A 26,024-nucleotide genomic window follows, 5' to 3' on the forward strand; every position below is an offset into this window, starting at 1 on the left:
ATGTAATGATTGAGTCACAAGTTCTAGGAATGTCTGTAAATATCAAAGTAAAATGTTTGAATTTCTTGGTGTGTTTTTTTTTATTACAACTAAAGAACCAAAACAGTGGTGTCAACCAGTTTAACTGTGATGATACAGTTTCAAACAACGTATCTGGTGTTATAAATATTAATAATTAGTTGTAGTTGAAATTTTAAAAAATGTTATTATGCCTTGAAGTTAGTTTTCTTCCAGAGATACGATATTGCTTTAAACAGGCTTAATAAAAGGGTGAAACGGGCATTATGAGCCAATAATAGATAAACAATATTTATTGGATTTGGATCCTTGTTGCATTTAGGACTTTGTTATGAATGTAACTTTCCTATGCCTACTGAAACAGTATTAGAAAACCTTTTCAAAAGAGCAATTATATGGATGGCATTTGTATCATACTGACTTAATAGAATTAACATATAACAATATATGTATATATATGCACGTGCCACAGTCGAGTTTAATTTATCATATTTGTCTGTTAAAAGTCCTACTGCACTGTGTACCTGTTCTATTACATAGAAATGATACAAATGTCATCCCTACAGTTACATACGTGGTTTTGGAAATATTTGTACTTGTGTATGTATGGTCCTGAGTACAGTAACTGTATTATTTGTATTAATTACAGAGAAGATATAATACATTTCATAATGTTATGTCAGTTAATAATTAATAACTAAAGTAGTTATTACTGTGGGAACTTAACAGTTACCAAGACAACTTAAACATGAAATATAGTGTAAAAGGTAGTAGTTTTTACTTTATGTATTTCTATCTCCAACAAGTAGATAAGTCTTTTGATGTTGTTTAGCACGACCAGTTCATTGAATTAAATAACCTGGATCAACATTTCTGACTGATTTTTTAGTACCTATTTCTTTACTTGCATTAGTAAAGAAAATGGCTTATTTTACAAGTGATGTGACTATATATTTAAAGTTGTAGCCAATAAATGTTTACATATAATGGGTTTTAATAACTTGAGGCCAGTGAATGTGGTATAGCATAAAACGTTGAGTAAACAGTGGGTGAACTGATTTTCATCATACAGTAGCAAGTTTTAATTTTCCAAACCAACACATGCCTCAAGGATACTTTACCTCACAGATAGTCAGTTTTATTAAGTGTACATAATTTAATTTTTTATAACACCTTGTTGTAGAGTGGTTTTTCTTGCAATTTATGCATCACATAAATTTCCAACTTTGATTCTGCCAAACCTGATAAGGTTTTACTAGATTGAGACTTGTAGTGGGAGCTGGGTTGAATTGTTACGTAAGACAATGTAACAAACATGGATAATCTTTTTTTGGGGAGCACAGCAGTGATTTTGTAGGCTTACAACTCTTAAAATCAAAAGTTTGATTGCCCTTGGTTGACACAACAGGGAACCCAATGTGGCTTTGCTAGAAGAAAGCATGTACACAAACTTGGATTAAGCTTTATTATTCACACACCTACATCTTATATGAAGTAGTGGTCCATCTCTTGTATATTAGGAGATAACAATGTTAGAGCAGAACATATCTACAGTAAGAATTTACAAATGCCTCACACTTCATCGTATCAGTAATGTAACTGGATAAGAAACAGTGTTGACTATCCTGGTTACTTGGATCCTGAAATAAAATACTAAATTATAATGAGTGTTTTCACTTTGAAGTTTAAGCTGAAATACTGGATAATAAAGATTAACATAGCTTTGTGAAATAGCATTAATTTTCAATACAGCTATGATGATGTAGCACAGTTGATCATAAAAATATCACCATCTTTATGTGTAAGTATTCTTGAAACTTTGGTGAATAGATAAGTGATTAATAAGTCATTAAATCTCACACTTATTAAACCAGTGTTAAAAGTCGAGTTACTTTTATCTACCAACCAATTTCTAAAAATATTTCTCTGTACTTACAGATAACAGCAGCAAAGTTGTATACACAATCACATCTACTAATTGATTCACTATTGGAACTGTTACAGAGAAGGAAGATTCTTTACACATTAAACTATGAAAACTACTTGTGCAAATCAGTACTAAAGATAACTAGTCTTGTAACATTTGTCAAGAATTTTCAGTATTTCTTTTCTCTTTGTGCAATAATCATAGTTTAAATATTAGAAAGATACCACTGTTAATTGTCCAACCTTATCTTTTCAAGAATCAAAAGTCTCATTTTTAAAATCCACTGATTATTATGAACGTTTTGGGAAGAAAGGGAATAAATTTTATACTGGGTTCAGTCTTTTGTTTCGTTTTAAATACTCCGCTCTTGTAACAGTCATTTCGAGCTTTGTATGGATATATTTACAATAATGTTGGAAAAATAAATAATTCATTACCACCATTCACATGCAACGTTGTAGGAAGTTCTCCTTTCATATATTGAACAAAACAATAGATGTAGTTGTATACTGCCTACGATGTTCTGGTGTTTGAATATTTATAAAGTCCTGTGATAGGGTTAAACTTGAAAAAAAAGATGAAATTCTTACTAAAGGTACACATACATTAAAAGTGACAGTAGAAGGAGGATGGTAAGATAAGCTGTTACAGATTTCTGAGTTATTTAATATTTGTACTATAGTTATTTGGATTAAGTAATAACTATACATAGTAATTTTGTTGAGTGAGATACAAGTTTTAACTCAGAGTTTAGAGGTATAAATGTGACTACTATGTCAAAATAGGCTTAGCAGACGTAGCAGTACTTTAGACTTAGGTATATTTCAACTTACTGGTAAATCCTAAAACAGGATAGAGACATGGTTTTATTAAATAAATACAATCTTAAAAACTGGTGTTTCTCTTGGTGTTTCAAATTAAGCTTATACTGTTATAACCTGTAGACAGGTTGTAAATCAGGCTAAACACATTTTATTATTAACATTACGTACATTGTTAGTTATAATAAATTATTAATTTCTGTTTCAAGGTTACACATAATTCAAGATAAACTTGAGAAACAACAAAGTATATTCATATTTTAAAACCAATTTTTGGAAAAAAGCTTAAACAGTTAACTGAATTTTTACATACAGTTTGAAGAGTACTTAAATATGTGGTGAAACTTTAAACTTATAAAACGAAGATTTTACCTAGTGTATGTTTTTTACTTCAGTGTTGTGTCCACTGGATACTTTTTAAGTCTATGCCTTCTTGGATCATCTCCCACAGTGGACTGTAATCAAACAGAGTGGTATCAGTAGTTAAACAAGTTATTCACAACAGATAAAAAACATAATGGTAAATTATTAAATTGATCTGCTATGAGATTACTACCTATCTATATGACATGGACAAATTACGTAAATATGTTCAGAAACAGATTCAGTCTTTACATTTCAAAGAGTTGGAAAGTGGTATTGCCTAGTACTTCAACCCTCAAGAGACAGAACAAAAAAACAGGTTGAAGAATATGGCACTCTGACAAGAGACAAATCAGAGATGTTAGGTAGCTTAGAAGTTCTTACATCTCTTTTGAGAGAAAGAACATATTGATAATAATGTATGGTCTTTTAGAAATAAAACTAGATGTTTATCTGACAGAATTCAAAACACATGTACGAAAATAATAAAAGTTTAACATGCACTGCAATTTGAAATTCTTTATAAACATTTATTTTTGGAATGATTTTAACACAAGTCTTCAGGAGTTTACCTCATTTCTCGGAGCCTTTTAACATGTTGAATACATTTCTCAGCTGTGTAATCCACCTCTTCTTCAGTTGTATATCTTCCAAAGCCAAATCTAGCAGACAAATTAAAATGATTATAGTAAAGGTGTAAAAAATAATAGGAGTTTTAGAAGCAGTGGCAAAGAGTAATCCCATATTCTGAAATTGGTTTTGTCTGTAATGAAACAATAGTAGTGTATATTATCAGGGATGAACTTGGATTTTCCCAGGTGTATTCAAATCTGAGATGAGCCTACTTGTATAATTTTTTTCAGTTTTTGAATAATTTTTCTTATGAATGTGACAATTATTTCATAAACAACCTAAGTTTTTTGTTTATCATTAAAAGATGTGACATGTATTAAAATACAATAGTGTTCAAGGATGGTTCTGGATATCGTTCATCATTTTAGAACTTTTGCAGATGTACATAACCAGTATTTTAAACAATGCACCATCAGCCTGTGCCTTATGTTTACCAGTAAACTTCCTTTTAATGTTTTAACACAAGACAAACTTTTCACATTAGTATTTGTTATCACTGTTAACTGTCCATTAATTATTCTACAGATGTAATTTATTCCTTTTTTAGCTAACCTTTATGAGTTTTACAACATTAAAATACAGGGTTTCAGTTTTCTGTGGTCAACAGAGTACAAAACGTTCCTCTGTGTAGCTTTCCCTCACAAGACTGAACAAATTAATATCTTTACATACATTGAATATTTTATTTGTGAGTAACAGAAACATCACCTGATGGATGAATGTGCCAGATCTTCATCTGCTCCTATAGCTCTCAAAACATAAGACGGCTCCAGAGAAGCTGACGTGCAAGCACTATGATAAGAAAAGACCCTTCTAGAAATACAAAACTAGTTTATAAGACATGATTTCAACACTTACTTTATCAAGTAAATAAAACCTCTTGTGCCTTTTCACAATAATACACCAGTGAGTCTGTATGAACTTGGGAGGCTTCAATACCAGGCAAATTTAGAGCATTTACACAGGGATCTATTATTTTACGACAGTCACATGCCAAATGTAAACTTCAAAAAAATAAACATAACCAATTAACATTAGAAAATGAACTGTTTTTGCAAAATTCATGCCTGTAAGGTCACTAAATAATAAAAAAAAATTTAACATTTCTTACTACATCTGCTTCTCAAAAATAAATTAAATTATTTCAAGGTTGTCTTATTTTCAATTAGAGATGAACACAGGTAGACCAATGGTTAGCTTAACACATTGTGGATTTGCAGGTCCATCAAGTGTATTTTTTTTACCCCAAGGGGAAGATTATTTGTGGATAATGAAATTATCTAAAAATAACCTTTGGTATATCTGTCAAAAGTTACAAACAACTAGCATAGATAGCCCTTAAACAGCTTTGCATGAACATACAGCACAATTTTCTCAAAAGGTGAGGCATGCCACTAAGAGCACAAATCTCTTGGGAAATACAGTGCAAGCAGTTAAAGTCGATAGAGCAATAACACAATATTAAGGATATTTTTACTAATGAAAATAATGAGTAATTACAACAAAATATTCATTAATTAAAGGAAGTGGCAGTCAACAAATGTTTGAGAAATGCCGACACAGAACAAACAAATTATACACAACTACTTACCTTCCTGAAGATAGTGCAACATCTTTCAATGCCATAAGCAGACTCTCTCCTTCAACATACGCAAAAGACAGATTCACACAACCTACATTTAAACAAGAATACAATACTTCATGGAATATCACAATTTATCCAGAAATTAATAAAATTATATATACATTTCTTCTTCTTCAATACAGTCATACAAAACTGGGTGACACAACAAAGAGTAGCTTGTTTGGTATTTTAAATACAAAGCAAAAGAAGATACTTGCACCAAATAACTGGCTACACTTTTTTAAACAAGTTCAATACAAAATAGTTGGAAGATAAAAGATGTACAAGATAAGAAACAGAAAGGTATTTAAGAGAATGTTATAATATCAAGCAGAACTAAAAAAAGACCCATGGTCTTTGAAAAACGTCTAACTGGACAGTGTCACTGTTAACAATGACATTGTGAAATGTCAAAGGGACACAACATTTATAAAGATGTTTAAAATGTCATGAGAATGAAAGATCTGATCTTACAGTCCCTGTATAACCTACTCTATTGCATATATAAAGAAATGGTACAGCAACAACAATTGCCACTGAAAACTGTCCTACAGGAAAAGCAATTTTTTAAAAATAAAAAAGGAAAAAATTATAATCCAGTCTAAAATGCAAGTATTACTTCATTTACCAGGTTTTAGTTTAGATTCAGTACGTAATACAAAGATCCCTACACGAAAAACTATTTCAATCAAGACCGAGACAGTTGGCACAAGACCCATTATGACGAGAAAACTCACTTCTTGAGAAAATTATATATATTAAAACGACTGGTATGAGTAGAGAAAGCACTATGTAGAGGAGCAAACAACGTTTCGACCTTCTTTGGTCATCATCAGGTTCACAAAGAAAGAAAGGGTTGCTGACCACATGTTTTAAGGGGGTTGTGTAATTTAGTGTAGAAATGTAGAGAGTGTGCTCAGATGTTGGATATATTTATCAATATAGGTATAAAGGTGTTCCTTTGTATTGGTTCACTTTGGACTTGAGTTGTTGTACAAGTAACTCTTCTTTAATTTTGCATTTGTTTATGTTTGTTTCTTTATTTAGTATTTGGGTGTTTTCTATGGTTATGTTGTGTTTGTTTGACTTGCAGTGTTCGAAAACGTGTGAAGGTGACGTTTTATGTTCTTTAAATCTGGTTTCCATTTTTCTACTTGTTTCTCCAATATAGAAGTCGTGGCAGTTATCACATTGTATTTTATAAACAATGTTGGTGTGGTGTTTGTCAGTGTAGTTTTTACATAGTATAGACCTCAGTTTTGTGCCTGGTTTTTGAATAAATTTGGAATTAACTGGAATGTCATATCTTGTAACCAGTTTTTGCCAAATGGTGGTTACTTTTCTGCTGATGTCAGGAATATATGCTATGTAGCAATATGTGGTTTCCTGATTTTTTAAATCGTGGGGTATATTTACTTTTGTTATAAAGCTATGCTCACCAGATAAAATTAACGACAAATTAGACAAAATAAAACAATACTTCATCAACATCAATAAGTTTCCTCCACAAACTGTAGAAAACATTATACGCACACACCTAGACAGAAAGCAAAATCAACCAACAAAAGTAAATATACCCCACAATTTAAAAAATCATGTAACCATATACTACTGCATACCATATATTCCTGACATGAGCAGAAAAATAACCAACATTTGGCAAAAACTAGTAACAAAATATGATAAATATGACCCAAAATAAACCAATACAAAGGAACACCTTTACACTTATATTAATAAATAAATCCAACATCTAAGCATGCCCTCGACATTCCTACACTCAATTACACAACCCCCTTCAAACATGTGGTCAGCTATCGATCAGTTACCTCTTTCTTTCTTTGTGAACCTGACTAATACCAAAGAAGGTCGAAACGTTGTTTGCTCCTCTATTAGTGCTTTCTCTATCCATACCAGTCGTTTTTACATGTATAGTTGACACATGCTACGTTAACCAATGAATCGGTGTTGGTTTATACACACTGTTTAATCAGGTAACATACCTGGATAACTGTGTTCAGGATCTCCATTTCTCACGACATCAGGCAGTTCGGCCATTATTTTATCAGTAAGCCTCTTTGAAATGTGTTCAAGTCGTGCATGATCATACTGATTAGGAAAAGACAGTAACATCAGTGTTTGCTTAAATGCAGTTAAAACTGTATCAAATGGCAACTAAAGAATAAAAATTCTATCTAAGACTTACACTCATTTCCTGCTGAGCTACATGACAAGCAGCACCTAGTCCAACTACCAAGGGAGTTGGTACTGTTCCACTACGCATTCCTCGTTCCTGCCCGCCACCACTCTGTAGCGGTTCAACACGAACACGAGGTCTACGACGAATGTAAAGTGCTCCAACACCTGTAAACGGAACCTGTTGTTACTCAGTTGTTTTTATTTTTCAGCTTTTTAAATTATAGGTGTCACTTCTTACTCCTTTTACAAAACAAAACAATGAGATTTTATGACTTTTAACATCTAATACTTTTTACCAATACTCCCTCAGTTACCATATCATTATCAACATTTTGATCACACCTTAATGTATGAAACAAAGGAATTGTAACAGTGGAAAAATTACCTTTTGGTCCATATATCTTATGTCCACTGATTGACATTAAATCAATGTTCATTTCATTGACGTCAAGAGGAATCTTGCCAACTGCCTGAGCCGCATCGGTATGGAAGAATACTTTCTTTGATCGGCAAACTCTTCCTGTTGTTTGACAAAAGTACTTGAATCACTAAAACAGTAAATATTCAGTAATAACATGAGATATATTTGGTCTTTTTAAAATATACGCATCAATTGTGGCTTGTGCATGCTTAAGTGTGCTTGCAATAAATTATGATTGGATGGTATGTAAAAAAAAACTGTTTATAACAGGCAATGGCCTCATGAGTTTCAATAATTGTACTCCTTCCATACCAACCTTAAATAATTTAGGGTTTTTAAAGTTGCTTCTGGTAACTGAACTACGCAACTCAGGTAAATTTGAAAACCACTTTGCAGATTACATAATTAAACAACTACTGGATAAAACAGAAGTTTTTTTATGTACCAGTATGGCAGTAAATCAAGTTGGAAGGAAATAATGAAAAAATTATTATTTCAGAATAAAGCATACAAGACACTTTAAAATGAAATGAAAATATATTTTTCTTCATACCACATCAAGTATTAAATGAACAGCAGAGCATACGTTTTCAAGTACAGTGGAACCCCTCTAAAGCAGCCACCTTCGTGACTGAGACAAACTGACCTGATTAGAGGGGTTCTCCTGTACATAATTAGGGATTATGTAAACAAAAGTAAGGGACTGTGATTGAATGACCTCTTTCAAGGGGTGACCAAATCTGAGGTTTTGAACTTACCTATTTCAGAAATTGGCTGCTTTATTCCTATTTCGTTATTAACTGTCATAAGTGAAACCAAAACTGTATCTGGTCTTATGGCAGCTTCTAAATCCTGTAAGTTAAGCAAAAACATTTCAATTGGCAATGAAAAAAAACACTTCTCACACTCGTAGAAACAAAGAATTCTTTTACAAATTTATAGTACGAATAAGAAAATGAACATACATCTTCGAATAAGAAAATGAATAAATGCTGTTACAAAACTGCACAATGACTTTTCGAACATCCTGCACTTTTCGTTACTCGTGTCAGTATTATCAGCAAGAACTTCAAACAAGGATACTTTTAAAATAAAAAACAATTGTTTGAATTTTGTTTTTTTTATATAAAACTACAAAGATTACATAATTTATCTTAAGTCCTACTTGTATTTGTAGATCTCTTATATATGTAAACTTTGCAAAAAATGTCACACAGAATTCATTAACCAGGTCCAGCATGGTTAGGTGTGTTAAGGCATTTGACTTGTAATCTGAAGGTCGCAGGGTCGAATCCCTGTTGCACCAAACATGTTTGCCCTTTCAGCTGTGGAGGCATTATAATATGACAGTCAATTCCACTATTTGTTGGTAAAAGAGTAGCCCAAGAGTTGGCAGTGGGTGGTGATGACTAGTTGCATTACCTCTAGTCTTACACTGCTAAATTAGGGACGGCTAGTGCAGATAGCCCTCGTGTAGCTTTACGGGAAATTCAAACAAAACAAATTCATTAACCAAAGAATTAATGATGGAATTCATGCCTCCCCATCAGCTGTTTACCACACTGACTGCTGATTCACTGTATAAAACATAGTCTGCTTTTGGCAGTTTAACACAAGGGTGATGTACATAAAAATTCCAAGGTTTTCTGGAGCAGTCACAGCCAAAGAGTTAAACACTACTTGTGGAAGGTCCATGATTTTATATTTTTTAAAGTTTCTAATAACATATAGAACTGCATATAAAAATATGCAAAGACAAATATCATCAACATTCCAGCTTATACCCCACTATTTGCTACTGCGGCCACATATATATTTTACACAGAAGTAATTTCACTCAACAGAGTGTTGAAACACGTCAAAAGATAAAGATCACTCAAATTTATACAATGTGTGGACTCCAGTGGTATTCATTTCTAAGGTTATATGTCACAGTACTAAAAACCACAAATTTACCTCTAGGTCAATAAGGCCCGATTCCTGGACAGACAAATATGTAATATCAAATCCTTCATTTTCTAGGGCTCTGCATGAATCCAAAACACACTTATGTTCCTACATAGAAGCAGAAATCCAAGTATGAATGTTTGTGTTACATAAAGATTACTCAAATAAGATGCTACGTAACATAAGACCATTTAAAAAGTTGCTGTTACTACTTACATATATGTGATGTAACATTTTTACTCACATGTATAAAAATTATACTACACTAAGGATCTAAAATATTATTGAAATAATTTATTTGTTGAAAACTGTTAGCAGAAAAGATAATTACTCTTAAAAATTAATAACATTAAAATATTCATTTCTAAATAAACAATATTGTGTTAAGCATGTCTGTTTAATAATTTAAGTAGAATTAATATCTGAATGTCTGTTATAAAGGAAAGAATATATTTTTTCCATCTATATACAAACACAAGATCTTATTAAAGCCTAAGATATCAGTGTGAGTATGTGTGTGTTATTCTAAGAGCAAAGCCACATCAGGTTATCTGCTGTGTTTACTGAGGGAAATCAAACCCCTGATTTTAGTGTTTTAAATCTGAAAATTTACCATTGTCCAGGTATCACTATGGTATTGAAACAGGTTTTTAGACAGTTTTATTAACAAGTAACTAAATATTTTTTAAATTCTTATTTGTATATATGTATTAAAAATAGTTTACGCACTACCAATGGTATAGTTATGAAAATGGTCACTTCAGAATAGATGTCTAATAATTCGTGATGACAAAAAACCCATTTAAAGTAAAAATGTATCTCGGGACGACTGGTATGGATATTAATACTTTTAATAATAAAGCAGAGAACAATGTTTTGACCCTCTTAGGTCATCTTCAGGTCACCTAAGAAGGTCAAAACGTTGTTCTCTTCTTTATTAGTAAGTATCAATACCCATACCAGCCGTCCTGAGATATAGATATCTAATAAATTCACAAACAAAAACATAATCCAGTTTTTTTGTATTTGTCACAAGATCTTGCTGTAACACACTTCAACATTTTTCAACATGAAGGTTGAACTGTTCTGATGTTAACTAACTGACTTATCAATCTATAGATAACTTAGAGCATAATACATAGTCTCAATGCATTTTACAAAACTGTACTGACCAAAATGTTATGTTTTTAAAATGCATCAAAAAGAGAAATACGTGCAAAGGATAGAAATGCATGGTCCAGATGTATTTATTGGAATGGGTAACTACAAAAACATAAAATAAAATAAAACTTACATTTGTTACTTTGTATGCTATTTACAAAGTTGGGTGAATCTGATATAACACTTATCAGAACAGCATTTCTTTTGTCTTTAAACCTGGAAAAATGTTTGAGTTTTCTTGTTGGGGGAAGGGGCATCTTTCACTAAAGCAAGAGCTTATTAAAAATTCATTGTGGAAAATTTTTCATTCATGAAAAATGTGTCCCATGGATAACAAGGTATGTCTAAATCTCCAGCAGTTTTGTTTTATTTCCTAAATAATATTATTTACTTCAAACATTTTATTGTAACAAGCATTGAATAATCAATATTGCTTTTTGAACCAGTATTTCAAGATAATTAATAGATACATTAAAAGGTTTCCATTTACCGAGTTCACTTTCTACAATAGCAATTATAATACAAGTAGGTGTAATTGACAAAATGTACCTGAATTCACACAAAATCACACCTTCTCTTAAGAAAGTGGTTTAAAAGTACCGCATGTTAACCGAGCATGTTTGGGACCTGTCAGTGCAACTGATCCTGTAAAGAGAGGTAATGTTTACTATCATTCAATGTGGCTAGCTTTTAGTCTACTGTACAAGTTTGTTGTACAAAGAGAAATCGGCTGTGTTACTAAACTTTTGTGTAAACGATGTCAAAGTCAATCTGTCTCAGAGTTCAAGGTGAGGTTTGGGTAAAAAATCTCTGTCTGTTGTACAGTGTGTAAATTGCATGTACATAATCTCTACTGTCTCTTAAAAGCATGTTTAGAGATTTTCCATGTTCCTATATATATATTGGCATTATCTCAACTCTAACACAAACTGTTGTTGTGAAGCAACAACACAAAATGTTGTGAACTCTTGACACCATGAATGATACCATATGAAATGGTACTCTGTACAATGTGAGGACATGTAAATATTAACTCCACCCCATACATATGGGATTAATAGAATCATAGTAACAGAACTCTTACTGTCTGTGTTGTGATTATATGTCTCTTCTTTTCTCTGTAGAATCGTGCAACTCCCTTTACAGCGATGTTATTAGATTCTGTAGCACCACTTGTGAAAACAATTTCCTTTGGGTCAGCACCAATAATGTTTGCTACTTGCTGGAAAATGGACGATATTTATGTTAAATAAATCATGAACTTTCTCTCCTATAAAATGTGAAATTGAGATGTTGTACTCTTAGTGTCTAACATATCTGCCAAATGGACATAAAAATCCTTAAAAAATCTAAGCCCCCAAAATCAAAATAATGTTATTACTATATTATTAATCTAGTTCCTTAATGAATTGTATACAACAATTTCTGGATTTCATTAAAATAAGTTAGTACATTATATGTTCAATTAGATATTTTAAAAGCAACACTATAACTTCTACTTATTCGTTGGTAGACTTACGTTCAGATTCACACTACGAAGAACTCACCTTCCTTGCAGTTTCCGTGGCTGCTTCACTTTCCCAACCATAGGAGTGGGTCCGAGAATGTGGGTTACCATAAAAAGAAATCAAATATGGCATCATAGCATCCAAGACTCTTGGATCCTAAATAAACCAGAAGAACTCTATTACACCATAAGGCAAATGATTTTGTTATTCACATATATAACAAGGCTAAAATCCTAAAAATATATACATTAAGTAAAAAATAGAATGGAATACTCAACATATGAAATTTGCTTAAGTAAACAATTTGACTTTCAATTTTTTTTCATCTGTCAGTCTCCTTTACCTTTTAACATTTGTGAAAAATAGTTAAACTATTTAGTAAATCTAAATTAGTTAAATAATGTTATCACAGATGAAAATGTTATTAGTAGCTAAGTTTTCTATTTCAATATACCTAATAATACAAAGCCTTAAAATTAAGGTTTTAACATTGCAAATACTTTGATATAACCTTGTATTTTTTTTGTACCAAGGTGTGTTTCCAGTAAAGAATACAACTTAAACATTTAAAATGAAGATAGGTGTATATATAAATGAGAACACAAAATCAAAAGACAAATAAAAACAAAGTCTGTAGATGGTTCAGAATACAAATTGTCTTTTTTTTTGTCACTTCAAATTTTGTTTTACATCTACAAACCATCAAAATAGCAATCTAAACATATTCAAACAAGTTCCCACTTGCAATCCACGTTCCTGTTTTAGAACAGAATGAAGTTTTTGAAGAGATACAAAAAAAAAAAATTCCTATACTGCATGTTCTCAAAATATACAAAAATATCTACTAAGTTTGAAAAATTGCTAATGAAAATTCTAGCAAAAATTAACTGACACATAAACTCACTTAAAGTGTAAATTACTTAATCAAAGAAACAATGATAAATAACTTTAAGAAGCAAGATTAGAAAACACCAGAGAAACATTATAAATGAAACATGCTAAAACACATATTTCTAGAACAGCAAGTTTGCAAAATGGGAAAAATGACCATATTACATCATTCATAGACAAATACCTACAGTTGATACAACAACTGCCCTAACACAGGCACAATACTTCTGAAAAATTAAGATTTTAAAACACAAGATAAGTACTCAGATAATTTTTATCTCGTTACTAGAAATTAAATAATTATGTAACAATGAAATGATACAATTTCACATATAGCTGTCGGCAATCTAGAATTTTAATAATGGCAGAGTTCCTCATAGAATGGCTCTGAGTTTTTCAATTACAAACTTTTATCTATTAACTCTGCCATTACTTGACTAATTTGAGATCTAATAACAGTTTTTGGAGGTCAAACCATTTCAACTGATATATTTTACCATGCCCAAAATCTCATAGATTAATGTTTCTAATCATGTCTGAAAGAATTTCAATACGAGGACAGGTTAGTAGTGAACCTGACAAGTAATAAAATTGAATCATGTATACAAAAATATAACTGATTTAAATGAAAAAAAATTAATTTGTAGATTCACTCTAAACCTGCCTAAAAGAATTAAGTGTTGTAGCAATTGAAGATTCCCTCTTGTTTTTATTTAATTTCACATACTTGTTCTCGCAGACATGAAAATAATAAGTCATATGACAATATGAAAAACAAACCAAACCTCATATCACTTAACAGAATTACAGAGTTATAGTCACGAAAGGTAAGACTCACCAGAGGAGTCGTAGCTTGGGCATCTAAGTAGAGAGGCCTATATTCTACGTTAACCTTTCCTTCCTTTGTTGCTTTCTTCAGTTCCTCCATATTACCTGGAGAAGGATCTGATGATGATTCTTTAAGGGGGAAAACACAACACTTCACTGTTTAAACACTTAGAATTCCTCATCTTCTCAAATACACCTTTGACAATTCTTCATATTACAATACCCCAATATTACTCCTCTCAAGAACTTAATTTTTCATCATATTAAGGTAAAAGATCTAACAGTTGCTGCAACATTTAGGTTCCTTCATCAAAGTACACTGACAATTCCACATTAGGGCTGCGATGATTACGGACTTTTGTAACCAGTTAATCTTTGCCTTGTAACCGATTAATCATGTAATCGTTACAGCCCAAGGAATTTGCGCGTGACAACCGCAACAAATGTTAACAAAAACTCTAAACAACAACAACAAAAAAATTCAACCAAACAAAAAGGCAAGCAGTTCGTAAAATCACGATAGGCAAATATACCAATGTCAAGGTCAAATAATGGAATATTTACATGCAAATGTCGATAATCGTATTGTTTTTCCTCATTTACTTTTCTCGGAAAAAAATCTTAGATTAACCGGTTAATCTATTCCACATGGTATGAGTAGACAGGTTAATTTCCTAGGCACCTACTTAAACACCTGTGAATATCTCATAAATGAATATTTCACTTGTCTAAAAACATGCTGACACTGTAGTCCCCAGAGATCCATCATAGCCTTGAAAGTACTTTTTGATTTATATTTTCAACAATTTTTAAAACTAAAACCAAACAAAAATAAAATTAAATCAGTTTGAATTTATGTCAGGCTTAAATGTGTATTTACTGCTGGAAGAGTAGGGAAATAAAGGTCTTTTTCTTTAATATGAAATTTCTAAGTATTTATAAGACAAGATGAGACAAATTTCTTTTTATGATAAACTGAAATTAGTAAATATTTTAAACTTCACTTATGCTGAATGAAATTGTGTCATTTTGTCTATTTCTATCTTATTTATTCATATGTACAAAATTAAAGTTAAAATTTAACTGAAAATGATTTAAAATAAAAATTTATATATAATCTCAAGCCACAATTTTTTGCCACCTTTATACCACCAGGCTGAGTGTCAGGTCCAGAAAATGAACTACAGTTTTAAGTTTTTAATTTATATTCTTAATATACTGAACATATTTCCACCTTTTGTTATAACAATATACATTAAAAACATCAAACACAATTTAAAATTTCAATTACTAGTTTATCAAAATAATGCTAAGTGTACAATATGTACTAACTGCTAGTTCCAACATCTTTTTGGAACAAAGAGAATATTAGTCAGTATACTATATGAAAACACATTGCAATTAAGGTAAGTCGATGTTTCTAGGTTAGTGTTCCCTCAAAACTGTTAATTACAGTTACCTTGTAACTGTTTTATGGTTAGCCTAAATAAATAAGTTATTATTAAGAATAATTTACTTAAAAATTATCTTGAAATAAATGACACAATGGAATTACTCTACATGACATGGCAGAAAATACCACAATCAAACAATTCAACCTTGCATTTTAAACAAGTAATTATGCAGTGTGTAACTACATAAAACAATAAAAAATTCACTTTATCTCATACTAGAAGCTGTTGTTTCAAGCTGAGTAACAAGATATCTTCTTGATGAATCTTTCTGAAGTACAGAGTTCTTCAAGCTTCTACTCATAAATCCAATTCTAATTCCAAATCTCTGCAACATTTTGGATTCACAATTTTTCCAGTTCTGAAGAAAATAGCAATAATTTAAATTCTGAACTATACTAACAAGAATCTACTGGTGGTTTAAACACTGAAAGCAAAACAAAATATCTGGGAAACAATACCCCTATATAAGTATTTATTGGTTTGACACTTACTTAAGGATAAAAAAAACACTGTGATGACGATGGTGCGTTGTATATTAAACGATTTTTTTTCTTCTTAGAAATATTAAACTTGTAAGTTATAAAAATTATTATACTTTATTTATAAATACTGACGGCTCTTTGAAATTATTTAACATTTTGTTAAGACAGCCTTTCACTTTCAGTGAAATAGCTTTTCCTAACCTTTTCCCAACAGCTTCCCTAATTTTATGATGTGCGGCAGTCCAAACTTGTAAATTATAAAAATTATTATACTTGACTTCTACATACCAAAGGCTTTTTGAAATTATTTAATATATTGTTAAAACAGCCTTTCACTTGTAGTGAAACAGATTTTTCTTACCTTTTTCCAATAGCTTCCCTATTTATGATGTGCGGCAGTCTAAACTCTACTTGTAAACTAATGTTTCAAATTTATTTATTATGTAACTGTTGGATCGAACTCGTATACTCCCTCACATAATTTAACTTATCGCATTCTCACTGTCACTGAGAGTCGGCGTATTGCATTTCAATTTTTCTCGAACACTTTGCTTGAAATTAATTCATGACACTGAATGATGTAAAATATGTTTTGGTAATATAAGTACTATAGGGTAATAATTAATATAAATCAATGATAATAATAATAAAACTTTAAACTACTCACCAACGTGCAATTCGCATAATATCAACAATCCCCAGAGCGCCACCTTATAGTAATTTGGATAACAAAACTTCCTGCTAAACTTATTTAATTTTTTCATAGTCGTGTGTAGGACTTCTAAAACGATTTATAACTTTAACGGTAAACACATCCATTTTTTTACAGTTTTTATTTTATAGTTATAGTTTATTCTAGATAAAACAGAATTGCTATTAAACAATAAAATAAAATGCAATGAGAATCAAGCCGATAAGAAAAGTTTAATAAAAGATATAAAGTTAAAATTACAGTTATTGGTCCTGCGCAAGTTTGAAGTTTTAATCCATAAACATAATTAGAAATGAGAACTGGGATTTCTTTCATAACTAATATAATTAAAACAATTATGACACAAATAGCTTAAGAAATTAAGTTTAAAACAAAAATTAAAAGTTAATGTGGCTAGTTCAAAAGCATTTAGAAATGTAAGGTTAAATCATTTACTAAAAATATTTTTTTATGTTGATACAGCTATCGTCTATGCAATTTCGTTCTTGTTATCGTATTTGATTTATAACTATTTGACAAATAAATGAACAGTTTGCCTTATATTTGGCCCGGCATGGTCAGGTGGTAATCTGAAGGTCGCGGGTTCAAATCCCTATCACACCAAACATGCTCGCCCTTTCAGCCGTGGGGGCGTTATAACGTCACGGTCAATTCCATTATTCGTTGGTAAAAGAGTAGCCCAAGAATTAGCGGTGGGTGTCGATGACTAATTGCCAATAGCATTTAGTAAGACTAACTCTAGTCTTACACTGCTAACTTAGGGACAGCTAGCGCAGATAGCCCTAGCTATCTAGGGCTTTGCGCGAAATTCAAAACAAACCAAACCAAGCGTTATATTTATTATTTCAAAGTACCTGGACATTTCAAAACAGAATTCATTACTCTTATCAGAATATATATATATATGTACACACATTTAATCAGTTATTGTAATTAAAAACAAAATAATTTCTTATGTCAATTTACCCAGAATTAGAATTTTTGTTTAATAAAATTATTAATGTGTTATTTTGTAAACATTATTGTTTTTCATCGTATTCTGGTACTAGAGCTTGTTGACTCATCATCTTTCGTATAATTTAAGACAGATTAAAATTTTTAATAGAATGTTTACGTATTTTACGTGGCTGCAAAATTTCAACCCTTGTAATATTGAAAGACTTAAAAACTCCATACATATTAATGTTTATGAAAGTTGTTGTTTTTTTTTCTCTTTCTCTCTCTCTCTTTTTTTTTTTTTTGTATTAGTCATCTGTAGTGAATATTACATGTGAAAACAGAACTGGAAGGTATTCAGGTAGTAAAGTGGGTGAGGGAGTTAAATTTTGAATATTTAAACTATTGGTTTACCCCTTGTAGTAGTTTTTAGTACTAATTAAGTAAACTAAATATTAATGTTTTTTTATAATATTAAATTTTCGATATAATACATCGTTTTGTCCATTTTAATTTGTATGTAAAGAGTGTGTAATTTATGAAATGAAAACAACATTAAATTTTGCATGTTTTAGCCACAGCAGAGAAAACAGTATGCAAGATAAAGTTTTAACTTTGAATTGTTAGTTAAAGTTGAGATATAGGCGTGGGTGTATCGTGTTACAGATTCATTGCTTTGTTATTGTTATACGTGTATATTATAATGTGTCCTGTAGTTGTAGGCCTAAGTCGCACTTAAATTTTATTTTCGATGCTGATAATGAAGAATACCAAAGTACAATTTTAAAGACAAGAAACATGTTGATTTTTCTAGTGTACATCAACCTCTATGCTTGACTCTGAAGTAAAAAGTAAAATTCAGATTAAACAATTATTTTTAAATATGTACCAAACCTTCACTTCAAAGGTTAAGTTTACTGCATTTACCACAACTTAACTGATTCTAAAGGCTAACAACTCTGTTAGAAACAAATTTTAGCTTAATGGGATTTATACCCTGCCAAAATTTATATTTGCAACCTTAGTTATACCATTAAATATGGAAAAAAATATTGGTGTATGAACATTATTGTTCAAAACCCTGTTCAACAATTCAATATCTTTTCAAAGGTAAAGTTTAAGACTGAACACAGTACTCCAAGTATGGTCAAACCAATGATATTGGAATATCTAAGCTTGTAATGAACAGTACTCCAAGTATGGTCAAACCAATGATATTGGAATCTCTAAGCTTGTAATGAACAGTACTCCAAGTATGGTCAAACCAATGATATTGGAATCTCTAAGCTTGTAATGAATATTTGTGTTGATACAAACTAAAATCCTGTTTTTTTCCTGCCACTAGTAACAGGATGTTCCTTAAAATGCTTTATCTATAATTTGTTATAATTAAAACCTGTCTTCTAGTTATTTGTTTATTGTCCCAAATGATTCAGTCCTCAACACCCAAAACTTAAATTGTGCTTTTCTTCAATTCTACTCATTGGGTTTTTATTTCCTGCCAACATTTCTTTCTTTTGCAGGGTTTGACCTGGGCACAAGTATGATTAAATGTAACTTTTTATTATCAAAACACAATGTTTTTTTTATGTGAAATATAATTGTAATAAAACATTAATTTATTTTTTTAAATATTTGTATAGTTTTAGTAGAGCTAAAACTAGGTATTCAGTGAACCCCCTTGTTCTACTTACATTTTGAAACCTGTCACTATTTATTGTAATGATTGCATGTGAAAGGGAGTAATTATTGTGGAGTATTTAGTAGGTGTACAAATTATGAAGTGAAAGGTATTCTGAAAATTAACAGTTTGTTTGCCAACGATTTTGTAAAAGAACATTAATCTGCTTAACATTTCATGTCAATTTAGACTTTGAGAAAAACAAAATTATTTTTATTCACATCAGTATTATTTTAATTTTATTATTAACTGGAGTACCCATACAATGGATGGGTAAAATAATAACTCGTTTGCAATGAAGGATGAGAAATTGGCTTCTATTTTTTTTTTTTCTTAACATAATAAACATTAAGAATCCAATAACAATACCTAAAGATAACAGTACTGAAAAGAAGGAGATATTGTTTTCCAAAATTCTATGAATATGAAATTAGATGTGCATGTGTGTGTGTGTGGAAATGTATAAGAAACAGACATCTGAAAGGTGTAAAACAAATAAACACGCACTTAGCTTTGTGTATTACATTATCAATTTGGTGGATACGAAAAGTCAAATTACTTTTCATTGGAGAGACATCTTTAATAAGTCTTTGAAATACTTGAATCAGATAATAAATAATTAGTTAAAATAAATGCGAGTTTTCTTATTAATTAATATGACACATTGAACGGACAAAAATATTCGGTATATTAACGAACTTCACTCACTTTTGTGTGAGGCGTCTTCATTTATGTAAAGCATGCTTTCAAGTCGTCTCTGAGGATAATATAAGTTCCATATGTTAATGTACTTCTCCCATTTTATTCAGTGTAAAGCAGCAAAAATACATGGAGATCAAGTGTATATTAAATTTCATAAACGAAAATGTATCGTGAAGTAATTTCATCAGCTGCATATTATGGAATTCTATAGTCTATTGAGTATGCCAAACAATTAATATAGATACATATATTACAATGTGGAGATGAACAAAGTAGGTGTTCGTGGATTTCCAAATACTCGAAGTCCAAAGATAAAATAATTATTCTCAAAACATTTCACATTTTAAACCACAAAAGGTACAATTACTTTCATTACTAAAGCTTTCTACGAAGCTCCTGCTTAAATGCATCTTGGAAAAGAACTGTGCCTTGATTACCTGTCTTTCTAATGACCAGTTGACTCTCGTCTGTTGCTAGCACTCATATGAATGTGTTTGGTGAATATCAGCATTACTTGACAATGGGGTAATTACACCAGCCTGATCACATGATCTGATATATTTCTGAGACTATGTTTGTACACGTTTGACTACGTGTGTACTATTTGGATTATGCTAATTCAAATAAATGATTGTTACTTCTAATTTGTCTGTTAACCAACGAGAAGTTTATAACCATGATTGCCATTGTTGTTTTTAATCAAAACCAGGTGTTTGATAAAGTATTTAAGTATTAGTTGTTCAAATTATCATTTTTATGAAATGATTATTTATAACCTGGTCTTTCCCATATTGAAGGAAACTTATTTGCATGATTTAAAGGTATGTTTTTTTCGCAGGTAAAGAGATAAGCATTTGTTAAGTTGGTTTAACTCAACCATCCATTATTACATAAGATAAATGTTCTCAGTCAAACCCTGCTGGGCATTGGCCTTGACTTAAGATGACGAGAAAACCACTTGAAGTAAAAATGTATCTCAGGATGGCTGGTATGGTTATTTACACGTTTACTAATAAAGCAGAGAACAACCTGAAGATGACCTACGAAGGTCGAAACATTGTTCTCTGCTTTATTAGTAAACGTGTTAATACCACACCAGCTGACCTGAGATACTTTGGCCTTGACTGTTTCTTCAGGTTATGTTTCGGAGTTTTTCATTTTGGGTGAGAGTTATGCGTTGCCCCATCTGTGGATATTTTTACTCATTTATCATAATTGAATAGTACGATAGAAATATATCTTGTTTTAAATTCTATTATATTCAGTTATCTATTTTACATCATTGGGTTTTTGCAACTAAAACAACAACAACTATGATTTAACAGCTTATTTTAACAAGCTGAAATAGTACTGATAAAAATCTAAAAGTGGAACAGATAGCTAAGATGCATAACATTCTTAAAAATGGGTGAATTTGTTAAGTACAGTCAAATTTTCTTAAGAGACTAATCCATAGTTTAGTATAAAAAATTTAAATATTAACAATTAAAATAAATTAACTTGCACAGTGTTGGTGTCAGATAGCTCTCGTGTAGCTTTGAGCAAAATTCAAAAACAAAAACAATCATTTTGATGTGAACATGCATGGTAGCTATGTTGACAGTTAGGTATAATAAATGTTTATTTTAGTTTGTACAAGAGAGAATAACTTGTGCAACCACATGATCACCAGTTTGTATTGAAGCTTATCCACAGATTGTTCTCTGAAATGTTTGTTTTTTTTCACACATCTATGAAGAAAACTTACATGTTTTGATAAGACAGAATTTGAATGTGTAGAGGATGAACTGATGGATGGATGGTTTCTGTCATTCATTAACTGAATCATATTTCATTACATATAGTCAGGTATATGTTAAGAAAATGGAACAGAATACTTATGTCAAAATGATTTTATTATGTGAAAAACAAACTAAAAAATAGTTTTTTAACTTGATTAGTAAATACATTATTGCAACCTCTAAGTTGATATATCATGAAGGAACAATTTGGAGAGATATCCTAACTAAAAGCTGAAATGTATATTTCTAGAAAAATGTAAGTCATATCCAGTCATCTGTTCTGGACTGTGCATGTACATGAATGTTAAAGGTTCGATTATACTGTATATTATACAGCTAAAGTGCTTACTTTAAGGATTCTAAAGTGTTTCAAACATTTTAAGTAATAAAAAAATTGAATGTATAGAATTATTAATTTGTTAACATTTAAAAACATAAACTTGTTTTTGAATTACTTGTATTTCAACAGTCATTTTTTTGGTGATGCATAGTTTTTTTAACCAATTGTTTACTATTTCCATGGTGACATCATGTCAATAGAGGGCTCTGATAGTCCTGCTGTGTGTTCTAACATTTGAGACAAATAGGGAGGAGTGTTTTAGAAGGTCTAAAATTAGAAGCTAACATCCTCTATCGTCTTTCTTTGTATGTGTGGTGCAACTTATGTCTGTGTATCTGATCACTGCTCTTGTAAGTAGCCTTAACACTGCATTTTAATGTGTCTTGAACATTCAGTTGGCCTTTTATTAGTTATTAAATTTGAATTATTGTCAGCCTTTAGTAATACATTTATACACTATCTAGAGATTGAAGTGAACTTGTCTTTGTTTTCATTTCTCACCCACACATTTCTGGGTTTCTTGAATTATATCTCCTTTGTCAGTAATAGTTCATAAACATTTGTTTTTATACTGGAGTAGTTTAAACTAACCTTTCTGTTTGCTGATGTGTTTTCACATTTTTCATAATTTAAAAAACTAATTTCTACTTCTTTATATATTAATTCTTATGCAAAATAATTGATAGCTTTGATAGGTGAATTATAGTAGTTGAAATGTTACTTATGTTATGTTATTCATTTAGTTTTCTGTAAATAAAATATGATAAGTAAACTTACAACCACCGTAAATGTTTGCACTTTTTTTTAGACAGCTGAATCGGTTCTGATTAATTGTTTTTATAATAAGTTATAAAGAACAAACTTAGAATGTCAAGGTATTCTCTAGTACCAGAGCTGCAGAATATGATATAAACATGTCAGATTACAACTTAAGTTTTTTATATATCACTTAAACCCAAATGTTATTTGACATGAAAATAAGCTATCATTCAAAATATGTGTACAGTAAAGTGAAATTTTACAACAATATTATCATAGACCATTTTCAACCTTCCTTGACACTAAAATTAATTATAGGGGGAGAATTTGATGCAAACAACGTAAATAAACAGTTGTAATGGTGGGAATTATGTTCATTTGAGCATAATTGGAAATGTTTTCTCTATTCGTTTTGGGTCACTAACCATTTTATATATATGTATTTTATCTCTGATAGGACTAATGTGTTAATAATTATCACACCCAACTTCACCACACTTTTGATTTTAAAACTTTCTGTTTTTGTCGGATTTCATTGTAAACACTTTGGCAAGAACATCAAATATGTATTGCTATATATAACAGTAACAAGCAGTATCAAGTATATTGGTTCTTGTTAATATTTATGTACATGTAAGACACAGTGAAACTTCCATATTTGTATCATTTTTACAGCTTGTCAGAATATAAGACATATGTCACTCTACATTGAACTGTGTGTTGGTGATGGAAGTGTTTGAAACATGCACATCTGTCCATGACTTTACAAGTAGAATTTTTTTAAGCTGTGCATGTAAAGTCAATCATACAGAAATGTATGTAAGTAAGTAATTTTTCAGACTGTATGTTTGTGCCTTTTTTTTACACAAACAGTCTAAAATGCTAACAATGTGAAATATAAGTGGTGATTGTTGGTTTTATATACATGTTTTTAAACACAGAGAAGTGTTAATTTATAGCTATTTTTACATGGTGTATGCGTGTAGTCAAACTTAGAGAAATGTAAGTTATGATTTGTTGGTCTTGTAACTTGCAAGTACACGGTTAGTTTCAGCGAATGTAGATGTTACGGTTGTTAGTTTTATCGGCTGTAAGTGCATAGAGAATTGGTCAAAGAGAAATGAAGTTTTATAGTTAGGATTTTTAGCCCATAAATGCATGATCAGACAAAGAGAAATGTAGGTTATGAGTATTGGTTTTAAAGGTTATGTGTGTTTAACCAGATGAAGAAGTATTGGTTATAATTGTTAACAGTCAGTTATTCAAAATTATGATAAATCAATCAATATTATGAAAACAATTAATAATGTTACTGCTTTTTATTGTCTTTAGGTATTCCAGTTATATCAGTTACTGTCTCAGAAATAATCAACTTATCCAAGTTAGTGCTCCCAATTATTCTTACAGTCAAGTAATCAGAATATTACCATTCTTATCTTTTGTTAGTTTGTCTTTATTCGGCTCAGTTAGCTTCACTTTTTTCCAACTATCTAAGTAATCGAAGTATTATCATTATATTTTTGTTTTAAATTATAAAGCTACTCACTCGATTATCTGTACTCTTTTTCACCATAGGTATAAAAAAACACCTAATTTTTTAGCATTATAAGTTTTGTTTTGTAGTCGTCTTGTGATAGTAAGTAGCTGGTTAACTCTAATCAGTTAATGAACATGATGATTGATCAGTTACTAAATTTTACCAATCACCCAATAGAGAAGTGTAGATTTATAGGCTGTTATGGGTGTAACCAGATGTGCAGAAATATAGGTTTTTGTTATTAGTTTTATAAGCTCGACACATATGGTCAAACAGAGAGAGGTGTAACTGTTTTTAACTTATCATATTACTTTATTTCTGTTATTATTACAATACATATCAGTATTTATGCATGTCTTTATTGTTGAGAGACATTTTGAAATCTATTTTAGAACAATTTTTTGGGGGTGGGTGGGTTAAAAATAGACTTACTAGTTTTTGTGTGTGTGTGTGTGTGGTATCATTGCAATAATACATTGAGAGGTTATGACAACTTCTTGAAACTCAGACTTGGTAATTTCACAAATCCAGAAAAATTACTACCATAATTATATCACAGTTATTTCCAGTTTAATTTAAACCAGCCCAGACAATAAAAAACTAGAGTGCATTGCTAACTGTACTAAGTTATGCAAGGAGGCTCAGTCAGAGAACTGTATGCAAGGACGTATGAAAACCAAAAGTCAGTTCAACTAGTATTGCACTTGTGTGTATAATACTGCTTGTCTGATTTCTAATTTTTTTTTGTTTTAAACACGTGGCACAGTCAGTCATTCTTAGCCTTCACATTAACTTGTTTATGAATCATTTGTTGTTACAAGAGAAGTGCTTGCCAAACTTTAACATCCTGTAAACTACCCCTTCCTGAAAGCCTACCAGTGGCACAGCTGTATGTCTATGGACTTATAACACTATAAACCAGGTTTTGATACCCTAGCAGGGCAGAGCACAGATAGACTTTATCTATCTTTGTGCTAATTTATAAACAAACTTTCATGAAAATATCAAATCTTGCAAACCCTCTCCTAAAAATACATATTTTCTCTCTTACCTGAATGTAAATTGTAAAAACAGTGCCCTATGAAATATCAAATTTTCTTATGACAGTTTACACTATTATGTATTACGTTACACACTATTTATTATTACATTGTTATTTATCATTATGTGTCAGCCTGGTGAAGCCTAAATTTGTTCTTTATCTTAATTTTAAAAACAACTTTAACAGCAAAAAAAAATACCCCCTTCATCTTTTCATTTCTCTTGATGCATTTACTTTCATCTGCATCGTTCTTGGAA

The 26,024-nt window shown here is 30.8% G+C and overlaps 2 protein-coding genes across 5 annotated transcripts in view; one reads left to right on the forward strand and one right to left on the reverse strand.

Moving 5' to 3' along the window:
• Positions 1–1,469: 1,469 nt before the first annotated feature.
• Positions 1,470–17,038, reverse strand: Nfs1 (Nfs1 cysteine desulfurase). 4 transcript variants are annotated; one of them, XM_076518081.1, is made up of 15 exons: positions 16,945–17,038; positions 16,012–16,153; positions 14,352–14,446; positions 12,662–12,778; positions 12,199–12,336; positions 9,963–10,061; positions 8,765–8,858; positions 7,971–8,105; positions 7,593–7,750; positions 7,390–7,495; positions 5,354–5,435; positions 4,471–4,554; positions 3,702–3,791; positions 3,139–3,221; positions 1,470–1,658 (listed from the first exon to the last, which is right to left on the reverse strand). In XM_076518081.1, exons 2-14 carry the CDS (start codon positions 16,127–16,129, stop codon positions 3,158–3,160), a joined length of 1,380 nt encoding a protein of 459 aa, XP_076374196.1. In that variant the 5' UTR covers positions 16,130–16,153; positions 16,945–17,038; the 3' UTR covers positions 1,470–1,658; positions 3,139–3,157. The 4 variants fall into 4 exon arrangements, with proteins under 4 accessions (XP_076374196.1, XP_076374176.1, XP_076374187.1 ...); XM_076518061.1 differs by having other exon boundaries at positions 14,352–14,470; XM_076518072.1 differs by lacking the exon at positions 16,945–17,038 and adding an exon at positions 16,639–16,775 and having other exon boundaries at positions 14,352–14,470.
• A 1,214-nt stretch (positions 17,039–18,252) lies between these two features.
• LOC143258693 (eukaryotic translation initiation factor 4E-binding protein Mextli-like) overlaps positions 18,253–26,024 on the forward strand; it is a 44,100-nt gene continuing 36,328 nt past the window's right edge. Inside the window, exons 1-2 of the mRNA XM_076518118.1 lie at positions 18,253–18,286; positions 24,521–24,569. The gene's annotated coding sequence lies outside the window, so the exon portion shown is untranslated. The remainder of the gene's footprint in view (positions 18,287–24,520; positions 24,570–26,024) is intronic.

The sequence above is a fragment of the Tachypleus tridentatus genome, chromosome 1, assembly GCF_004210375.1.
Source record: "Tachypleus tridentatus isolate NWPU-2018 chromosome 1, ASM421037v1, whole genome shotgun sequence".
Classification (NCBI taxonomy): domain Eukaryota; kingdom Metazoa; phylum Arthropoda; class Merostomata; order Xiphosura; family Limulidae; genus Tachypleus; species Tachypleus tridentatus.